This window comes from Sinocyclocheilus grahami, unplaced genomic scaffold (genome assembly GCF_001515645.1).
Source record: "Sinocyclocheilus grahami isolate Dianchi unplaced genomic scaffold, SAMN03320097.WGS_v1.1 scaffold666.1, whole genome shotgun sequence".
Classification (NCBI taxonomy): Eukaryota; Metazoa; Chordata; class Actinopteri; order Cypriniformes; family Cyprinidae; genus Sinocyclocheilus; species Sinocyclocheilus grahami.
In genome coordinates this window covers 12,938-23,935 of record NW_015505845.1, presented here as the reverse complement: position 1 = coordinate 23,935, position 10,998 = coordinate 12,938, and the positions used below count along the sequence as shown (strand labels likewise).

Sequence of the window (10,998 nt, the reverse complement as noted above, 5' to 3'; positions counted from 1 at the left end):
ATCCTCCAGCAAATCCTATGAAATGTGAGTTAATACCTATGAAACTAATAGGAATAATTGATCTAAAATATTTTTTCTATATATAAAAGTATTATATTTGCATGCCTCAAAAACATGTTCATATAAAAATCAGACATGGTTGACAAAACACATTGCCCCGAGTCCAGATGTCATATGATTTAGAAATGCTTTTGAATGTTTTAGCTGCAAAATAATCCTTTGTCAGATTAATAACTAAGAACACAAACAGCATGGTTGTAATGACGTAAATATTTATGAATAATCAGACATATCTTGAAAATTATATTCTGAGAGAAAAACATAAAAGGATGAATAAATTCAACATTAAAAAAAAGCAACGTTTTAAAGCAACAAAAGTTCATACAGACATTCTGGTTCATGTAACAAAAATAAATTATATTTTAAATTGTTAAATTAACCTATTTAAAACGTGCACAAGTGGTTATTGTACTACACCGTGCAAAAATGCAGGTGTATTTGAGAATGTGTGGCAAAAGATATTCTCAAGATGTTTAAAAACCACGCTTCAGACATGGCTAAGAAAAGAATGTGCTAGATAGAGATTTTCTAGAGCCACTGAAGGTCCAGTGCAGAGATGTCTCACAGTGCTTTGACAGTGATGTCGGCGACTCCATGCACCTGCGGTAGCTGACGGCAGTCGAGAGACACTAGAAGTTTCTGTGGCCCGGCCTCCAAAGGAATAAACGTCTCTGTCAGTGTCACCGAAGCCAAACTTTCTATATTTCTGAGAAAAAGAACAATAGAGAGAGAGAAATCATGTTGCCATGTTTTTGGTGAAATTTCATACACACACACACACACACACACACACACACACACATATATATATATATATATATATATATATATATATATATATATATATATATATATATGCACGAATATTATACTGTTATATTGAGTTATTATGGCTGTAAATTGGTTAACAAAATGTGTTACATTCATCCCTTTTGTATATATATATATATATATATTTTTAAATAAAGTTGAAATAAACTTTTTGTTTTTTACATTAACTTTCAGTTAATGTTTTGGGGTCAGTAAGATTTTTTTTAAATTATTTAATTAAAATTAATTTATGAAATTAATATTTTTATAATATATTTTATTCCGCAATGTCATATTAAATGATTTCAAATGTATTTCAATCAACTTCAAATAAATGCTGCTCTTTTGAACTTGCTGTTTATCAAAGAATCCTGAAAACAAACAAAAAATCACAGTATCATGGTTTTCACAAAAATATGAAGCAGTGCAACTGTTTTCAACATTGATGATAATTGAATAATAATAGCAATTATAAATAATAACAACAGTAAAATAATAATAAGAATTATTATTGTTGTTGAATTTTATGATAATTAAACAATAACTGAAATGTTTCTCGAGCAGCTTTACATCACAAGAATAAAGTGCATTTTAAAATATATTCACATTTTAAAATTGTAATAATATTTTACAGCATTACTGTTTGTGTTTTATATTTATCCTATGAATGCATTAAAGACATTAAAACATCTTATGGACCCCAAACTTAGTGTAATTATATGATGTTTTACCAAGTGTGTATTGAAAGCAATCATAGACCGTAGTGAAGACAACAGCTCACAATTTCATTATTTAAGTTTACAGTGACCGTCTTACCCGTAGGAAACCTCCCTGACACTCTGCAGTCCCAGGCCTTCAAAGCGAAACTTCACATTCTTCAGTGTGAGCTGAAGTGGATTCTGGAAAACAACTGTAGTCTTCATTTCTTTGCCAACTACGGCGTCCCCTTCAGGCTGGGAGGTAAACAAGCACACAGTGAGTGAGATTTTAAAGTTGATCTCATTGAACGAATTCACCCAAAAAGTTACATTCATTTACCACACATACATATGCATACACATGGATCATTTTGAGTTTAAAACAGAGAAGTCTTTTAAACTCACTTTGATGACTAGGTCTGATGTGCGCAGTCTGAACCGAAACTGGGTAGCCAGAACCTGTTTGGTCTCAGTAACGCTTCCAGTGAGTGTGAGCATCAGCATGGCCTGATCCACCAGCTGCTCTTTATAATCATCATAGAGCAGACACCACTCCACAGTCTCAACTACGATGAGTAAGAGAGGAAAATTCATCTCTTAACTGGCAACAGTTAATCCAATATGAATTAAAAGCGACATTATTGCCCGAGTTCTCTCACCTTCATTGGGTTGGAGTTCGACAGGAACCTCGTCTTTCTTCACTGTAGCTTTATACACCCCAGTATAGTACATAACGACCACCTGGCCGTGGAGGGTGAAAGTGCGCAGTTCTGAGCTTGTGTTCTTCATGGTGATGGCCAGTTTAGCATCTGCACCAAGCTGCGGTTCTTCTTCCTCCATGGTGATCTGGATGCTGACATCGTTAGCACTGGAGATGTTGTAGAGCCCTGCTTTAGAGCCATACTGACAGGCAGTTTCCACAGCAATGCGCTCTTCCTCTGAATCTAATGAGGGGGACCGCAAATATATGGATGAGTGACGTGACACTCATTTTTGTCCAGATGTATTTATTCAAAACTGAGAAAGACTAAATCCAGAACTGTGGCAACATCTCCGAGACACCTGAAGAAACCTACCTGCAAAGCTACAGTACTGTTAAACGTTTTTGCCACTTAAAAGTAAAAGTGAGGATGCTTTCAACATTTGGTGTGACCACCCTTTGTGTTTAAAGGTGACATTTTCCAGGTTTTAAGTGCTATAATCAAATCCCCGGTGCATCTACCAACCAAGGAAACGTGATAAAGATTAACCCAGCAACTTTGTTTTCGGAAGCCTTTTTCTGCAAGCTTCTGAGAAAAAGAGCGCGTCTGATTTTGCTCTCCCTTGGTGACGTGGCAAAGGGATCTCATTATAATATTACCGCCCCTTAATCTGTAAATTTCCACCCACGGTGCCGTCATTGTGATTTCGCAAGCGACAACGGTGTACTAGTTCTAATGCCATGGCGAAAGTTTGAGCTAAACACGCTAACTGTTCTGTCTTTGTCTGCACAGACGAGCACAGAACACTGTTTAGAGTCCCAGCCTCAGAGCAGACAACAGAACAGTGGATTTATTGATTTATTTACTGTATATTGCTGCTGCCACACAGATCTAAAATAAACATGCGATTTATTTCCCAGCTGTTTACCTTCACAGACATAACCCACTGTTTTGTAACTCGTGTGTGTGTGTTTTTAACGTAAACTTGTGTGTGAATGAGAACTTAGTTTAGAACTCATGCTGTGACAGCCGCTTTCTGTGCGTGTGCTTCAGATGCGTGCGCTCAGAAAACCGTATATCAGGAGTTTAAACTAATATGGTTTAAAACGCATGATTTCAGCGCGATAAACATGATAATCAGAACCAAAACAGATGTTTTAGCAGGTCAGAGCTGTAAAGGCGCAGCTCTATTCTGGAAAAGGGGGCGGGGAGCAGCAGCTCATTTGCATTTAAAGAAACAGGCCCGGAAAACAGCGTGTTTCTGCTTCCACTCAAAATAGGCATTTTCAAAATGATATAATAAATGATCCGTGGAGTATTTTGAGATGAAACTTCACAGACACATTCTGGGGACACCAAAGACTTATATTACATATTGTAAAAAGGGGCATAATATGTCACCTTTAAAACAGCTTTTGTCCAGAATACATAGTTTTTCAATTAAATTGCCATTATTTTTTACCTTCTGGATGTTTGTAGAGGTGTGTGATGTCCTCACGTTCGTCAGAGCCAACAGCTTTAGTGCTGATGCAGCGACCTATCGCTTTCTTCTTAACTTGGACAGGAGTAAAGGTGCCATCAGCAGTTCGCTGCCAGTACACTTTATCACTGTTCACCTTGAACAAAAAGAGCAAAGCATTGAGGCTACGTCCACACGAAGCCAGAGCTTTCCATGTCCGATCTTTTTTTCCCCTCGTCTCAATAAATATCTGCGTCCACACGAATCCACGAAACCGACACAAAACGATGTAGTATACAACGATGTAGTATACCTTGTGCACGGTATACAAACAAACATGGAACGATACATTTATTAATCTGTGTTAATGTTAGTTAATAAAAAGACAATGATTCAGTGTTTTCTTCATGTTTTTGTTGCTTTTACGTGACGTAGCGATGTCTGACTAGGGGCGAGACGGGGGCTGATGACGTCATTGTTTCAGAAAATATACGGATTGGCTGTCCACATGAAAACACAAGGCATTTCAGATTTATCCACTCTGGGACCCGGTTTCAAAAAATATCGGTTTCACTCTCCCAAACCGCCGGATCCATCTGGACGAAACGCCTATACGATACACATTTTATGCATATACAGCTAAATGCGTCTCCGTGTGGACGGGGCCTTAGTACCTACAAGTCTCTTCGGGCCTCATTTAAAAAACGAAGTAAATAACTAAGGTTATATAGGTTTAGGTATACCTCTGCAAATACGAATGGTGTGTCATGCTTGAGGTAAACCTGTCCATTCCGGACAGCAGCAACAGAAGCAGGACCGCAGCGGAAAACGCCCTGACTTGTCTCCTGAGGGGTGGCATCTACTACTTGCCACCCCCCCATACCCGCAGGTAGGTCTGGACGAGCCATCCAGCAGTCATTCCACACATGGAAGTTCCTGTAGACAGGGACATTTGTATGTTTAATGCCATTTTTTGTGAAGCTAATGCTTTAACAGTTTGAATACAGTATATGCACTTTCACTCACACAGTGTACTCTTCAAAGTTTTAGACAGTTTTGTGAATGAATTTTTAACTAACCAGACAGAATCTTGATTGAGCTCCTCAATCAGCTCGTAGTTCTCATCTAAATACATGTCAGTTGTCAAGGAAACATCTGTGTCATGAGCAGACTCGAAATTTGTAATGCACCGGGTTGGAATCCCTAAACACCTCATCACTGAAAATAGGAAAGAGATTTAAGTGTTATGCTCAAGTCAAATGGATGTGTTTTTACTAATTCTCAAGCATTCTATGTCGTTACCTGAGGTGGTGACCCCAGAGAAGACCCAACACTGTCCGTATCTAACCGGTGTTCCTCCATTTTCATAGTAATGTCTCAGAATGTCACTGCTACCGCTCCAGAATGTGGGAGCCGTGCCATCATCGTACGTACCCGACCAGTTGCCTACCAACACACCGCTGTCATCAGGAGAGTTAATCTGTCAAATGTAGGACAAAAGTTATTCTTCTGTTGCATTCAGATATCTTTCAAGCTGACAGCAGTCAATCAATCTCTCTTTTCTATCTATTTCCTGCTGTGTGCCATGAGAATTGTCTTTAGCCCTCCTCCTCCCCAGCAACACATGTCTAGATGTACTGCATTAAAAATAAATGTTCCAAACATTTTTTTTAGTGATGCCATAGAAGAAAACTTTTCAGTGAACTGTTCCTAAAGGAACTTTTCTTAGTGTAAAAAAAAACCTTCTTAAAATAATCTTTTTTTCCACTACAAAGACTCTTTTGTGCACTGCAAAGGTTCAACAGATATGTAAGGTTCTTTATGGAACTATAGATGCTAAGAAAGAACCTTTTTGAAAGGTTTACTATGCATGTGTCCTAATCCCTGTAAAGCCATGTCGCACATGCAGGTATCACACAACGGTAGAGTTTCCAGATATCAATTAGATTAATATGAATGTGTTATTATAAGTGGACCCCAGTGGAAGATAATAATGATATGACTTCTTTAATAGAAGCATTCAAACTCACCATTGCAGACAAAAGCCTGACCACATTGACAGGATCTCCACATCCTGAAGCTGGGGCTCCACTGTGCTCCAGCAAAAACAGACATGCAGGAAGAATGCCCTTATCAAACTATAACACAAGGATGGAGCAATTCTTTCATTTAATTTAATCTGGAGATTTGAAATCTGATTTTCTGCCATATGTTAAAGTTAAGAAAGAATCTATTTAGTTAGTCACTTTATCTTTTATTAAACACTAGATGTATATATGGATGGGTTGCTCTGACCTGGCCAAAATTCCACGGCCTGTCTCCGATCTGGCTGTCCGTTCCATAATAGATTATACCCATGTCATTTAAAACATACTCTTTCCTCTCTTCCTCATTATTCATGTGCACAGAGTCATCTAGGAGAGAAAGAGGATGATTCAGCGTCTTGGAATGATTTCTTTAGAGTGTGACGAAAGGAAAGAACAATAAAAAGGTGGTCCAAAAACAGGACAAAACAGGCCCTGAAATGTTTACTCCTACTTCTTTTTAATTTATTTATTTTCCAAGGAATTATATATTTGTCTTAGTTATTTAATCGATGCACTTGCATTTACTTTATTTATTAGCCCTAGTAATTTTTTGTCCAAATAATGGATGTCATAATTTAAAAGACTGCTCACGGTTTTGTAATCATACGTTATGGAGTGAGCAAGATGAGGGAGACAGCAAAATATTATGCTAGTGGTAATTATAATAAGTTAAATTAACTGAATATTAGTTTACTAGATTAAGTACACATTATAATATTAATGGATACAACTGCAAATGTCAAGATATACAGACATTTGATGTGTTTAAAACATTCTACTTTTCATGTTAGATTCATTTTAATGTTAGATTAAAGATATCTAATGTCTAACATATCTAATAGATTCACAATTAACATGAGATGTGTGCTTTAATGTTTTTAACAACCGTCACAAGTCACTAAAGGGTACTGTACATATGGAATGTGCCAGATAATATCACACAACAATGTCTTGTTGTCATTCTGCCTCTCACCCCACCCTTATTTGTACCTTCGCACCAGGGGTTGAACAGCATGTAGATGTCGTTGTCAGGACTGTCCGGGGACATGGCCTCGCCCGTTGGGGAAGATGTTGCAATACAGAACTTGTATTTGCCAATAGCAGCAGTTGGTGGAGAGTTGACAGAGAGTTTTATTATTTTGTCTTTCTGCTCAACTATCTTGGCCTCCCAGCAGTCATCCTGCAGATCTTCAACCAAAGGAACAATCACATGTGTGCCTTTGGACACATCCGGGAGATTACCTGAAAAATATATGCACACAAACATATAGAGTGACAAATTCAAAATTGGGTAACATGACCATATCCATAGACATGATGTATACACTACCGTTCAAAAGTTTGCGGTAAGTACAATTTTTTAATGTTTTTGAAAGAAGTCTCTTATGCTCACAAAGGCTGCATTTATTTGATCAAAATTACAGTAAAAACTAAAAAAAAATGATATTGTGAAATATTATTGCGATTTATAATAATTGTTTTCTGTTTGAATATATGTGACCTTAAGTCGCTGGGGTATATTTGTAGCAATAGCCAAAAATACATTGTAAGGGTCAAAATTATTGATTTTTCTTTTATGCCAAACATCATTAGGATATTAAATAAAGATCATGTTCCATGAAGATATTTTTTACATTTCCTACCGTAAATATATCAAAACTTAATTTTTGATTAGTAATATGCATTGCTAAGACCTTCATTTGGACAACTTTAAAGGTAATTTTCTCAATATTTAGATTTTTTTGCACCCTCAGATTCCAGATTTTCAGAAAGAGTTGTATCTCGGCCAAATATTATAAGTCCTATCCTAACAAACTATACATCAATGGAAAGCGTATTTATTCAACTTTCAGATGATGTATACATATCAATTAAAAAAATTTACCCTTTTTTTAAATTGAGTTTGGTTTTGTGGTCCAGGGTCACATATGTTAAAGTGTCATTTATTCCTGTGATGCAAAGCTGAATTTCCAGCATCATTACTCCAGTCTTCATTTCTTCTTATTATCAATGATGAAAACAGTTGTGTTGCTTAATATTTTTGTGAAAACAGGATTCTTTGACTCTACTCTTTTCAGGATTCTTTGATTAATAAAAAAAATCAAACGAAAAGCATTTATTAAAAATAGTTTTTTCCTTTTTTTAAGTCTTTACTTACATTTTTAATCAATTTACTGTGTCCTTGCTGAATAAAAGCTTTAATATATATATTAAAGATTTGAATGATAGTGCAAGTGGATCAATGAAATTTGAGTTTAAACAAGAAGAATGATTGCATGTTATTGTGCACATATACACAAGAATCACACAGATTCAAGGGTAGCATGCGTAGGCTTCATGTTGGGCTGGTAGTAAGGTGGCGAAACTGACCGAGTTTCAGATCTAAATGAAGTTTATCTGTCTTCGAGTTGAAAGCCCGCGAGAGCTTAATCAGCATCTGGAAGGTCTGGCCTCTGCGGATGACGAGGTGTTCACTGTGATAACGATCGGTGTGATGCTCCAGACGGTTCTGGTCTTTGTTGGACTTGAGAAGGTCTATGGAACGCACCTCCAGTAGAGTATCTGATAGAGAGAGAGAGAACGAGTTTTGAAGTTATGGGTTTCATATTTATACAGAATTGAGAATTCTGTCGTCTTACTTCTATAGAACACAAAAGGATGTTGTCCATACAATGTTATTTAAAATATCTTCCTTTGTGCTCCATGGTAAGTGAATGATGACAGAATGTTCATTATTAGGTAAATATAGAATATTTATTTTTGGAGCCAAATCTCTCTCTGCCCAGTGCACTGCACGCCTGGTTAGGTTACCTGTGCCTGTCATCCCAATGCTGCCTCCATTATTTGGGGTATCTGTGGTGTCCTCATCAGTTTTTCTGCGGAAGCAGCAGCGCTGGCAGCACTGTTGAAACCATGTGCTACATGTCCACTTTGTGTCTGCCTTCACCTTGTCTGGATCCTCCAGTGTAAGAGTACTGGACGGAAAGCGGCCAATGGCAGAGCGGTTTCTGACTGATAATGTTTCTACAGGCATTCTGGGAAATAAAACAGAAAACTGGGCATTTCTGAAAGGTTTTAGACAAACCCACAATATTAAAAAAGTCCCTGATCATACAGTTGAAGGGGCTGAAGTTCCTCTGTTAAAATTAAAACAGTTGCTGAAGTGTATTTCAAATAAGAATAGACTTAAATGTTACTCAGAAGTGTCATGTTATACAGCAAACAATTCAACGAGTCAGAAGGGACATTATTGGAAAAGAACAGAGAAAGAGAAACCGTCTTAGACAAATGAGTATTTAACCCCCAAATACTTTTTTTTCACTATTCTACAATTACTTAAGACTGCTGATGTAATCACTTTTCACATTCATGTATTCATTTATTTTGGTGAGCATAGTGTAATAATAATGTTCAGTCAGCTGGTTATAATTGCCAATTAAACCCAGATCAGTTGATTTCCTGGACACAGTCAATACACAGTTTAAAACTTTATAGTCATTCATTTTTTTTTTAAATAAATTATTTTATTCAGCAATGATTATTGATTAAATTAAACAAAAGTGACAGTAAAAACGTGTATAACGTTACAAAAGATTAATATTTCAAATAAATGTTGTTCAAATGTTGCTCAACTTTATATTCATCAAAGAATCCTGAAAAAAAAATGTTTTCGCTAAAATAGTATTATTAATATTAAACATTAACATTATATTAAAATGTATTGAAACAGAAAAAAGTGACTTTAAATTGTAATAACATTTCACAGTAGTAACATTTTACTGTATTTTATTTTTACTGTATTTTTAATCAAATTAATGCAGTTTAGCATAAGTGACAGTTTACAGATACTCATATTCTGGATTAATTCCCCATAAACACAATTTTCACTAAAATAGTATTATTAATATTAAAAATTAACATTATCTTAAAATGTATTGAAACAGAAAAAAGTGACTTTAAATTGTAATAACATTTCACAGTAGTAACATTTTACTGTATTTTATTTTTACTGTATTTTTAATCAAATTAATGCAGTTTAGCATAAGTGACAGTTTACAGATACTCATATTCTGGATTAATTCCCCATAAACACAATTTTCACTAAAATAGTATTATTAATATTAAAAATTAACATTATCTTAAAATGTATTGAAACAGAAAAAAAGTGACTTTAAATTGTAATAACATTACACAATAGTAACATTTTACTGTATTTTTAATCAAATGAACGCAGTTTAGCACAAGTGACAGTTTACAGATACTCATTTTCTGGATTAATTCCCCATAAACACAATTTTCACTAAAATAGTATTATTAATATTAAAAATTAACATTATCTTAAAATGTATTGAAACAGAAAAAAAGTGACTTTAAATTGTAATAACATTACACAATAGTAACATTTTACTGTATTTTTAATCAAATGAACGCAGTTTAGCACAAGTGACAGTTTACAGATACTCATTTTCTGGATTAATTCCCCATAAAAAATTTTTTTTTTACAAAAATTGACACTGCTAACTAGTTTCCAGCAAAATACCATTGTAGTGCTAATGCAAAGACAGTAATGATCTTATGATGGAAACTAACCATGTTATATTTCAAGTTTCTGAAGTTCTGTCTGGTTTTACACAGGAATCTTTTCAGTTGATTTAATATAATGATAAAGAGTTTTTCTTACTTGTTTGCAGTCCTTAGCCGTTTGTAGAAGTGTCAGTCCTGTTTATGCCCGTCTCCACGCTAAAAAATACCTGTGTAGACTCATGTGAGTGATTGAGTGCGACTTTGAACTGGTTTCTAGCTTTTAGCATTCTATGTTGGGGTAGGGCTTCCAGCTGTGACGATTGCATGAGAACTGGTTTAACAGGATGACTTCTTAAAGGACTTTTAGCACTATAATATTTAATGCTTGCACTGGAGCTGTAATCCAAGGGTAAATGTGAATGGAAGATGACACACAGGTTAGCCTGGACAACCAACATACCGTTTCTCTGAGAAGGCAAGAGTGGACTATTTTAATACAAATAAAATTACAAATCAGTCATTCTTGAGACGTGGGGCAAAACAGGTCCAGCAGCTATTAGCTTTAAAAAATACAAATATTTAATCAGATGTCACCACCATAAGATTTTGTGTTCCAATGATACATCAACATACTTAAATGTGACTCTTGAATAAAAGCT

The 10,998-nt window shown here is 35.6% G+C and overlaps 1 protein-coding gene across 1 annotated transcript; it reads right to left on the bottom strand.

Annotated features, from left to right (window-relative positions):
- Positions 1 to 255: 255 nt before the first annotated feature.
- On the bottom strand, positions 256 to 10,587 carry tgm1 (transglutaminase 1, K polypeptide). The gene is made up of 14 exons (XM_016242611.1): positions 10,497 to 10,587; positions 8,627 to 8,850; positions 8,186 to 8,377; positions 6,806 to 7,057; positions 6,024 to 6,142; positions 5,759 to 5,866; positions 5,031 to 5,208; positions 4,808 to 4,946; positions 4,472 to 4,664; positions 3,732 to 3,885; positions 2,228 to 2,512; positions 1,974 to 2,134; positions 1,687 to 1,823; positions 256 to 766 (listed from the first exon to the last, which is right to left on the bottom strand). The coding sequence occupies exons 2-14, from the start codon at positions 8,847 to 8,849 to the stop codon at positions 622 to 624; spliced, it is 2,286 nt and encodes a 761-aa protein (XP_016098097.1). The 5' UTR covers position 8,850; positions 10,497 to 10,587; the 3' UTR covers positions 256 to 621.
- Between the last annotated feature and the right edge of the window lie 411 nt (positions 10,588 to 10,998).

Coding starts and splice junctions, on each gene's coding strand:
- tgm1 (XM_016242611.1), bottom strand. CDS start 8,849: ATGCCTGTAGAAACATTATCAGTCAGAAACCGCTCTGCCATTGGCCGC. Junction 2,513..3,731: donor CCTCTACAAACATCCAGAAG/GTAAAAAATAAT, acceptor CCCCCTCATTAG/ATTCAGAGGAAGAGCGCATT. Junction 1,824..1,973: donor CATCAGACCTAGTCATCAAA/GTGAGTTTAAAA, acceptor TTTACCTCCCAG/CCTGAAGGGGACGCCGTAGT.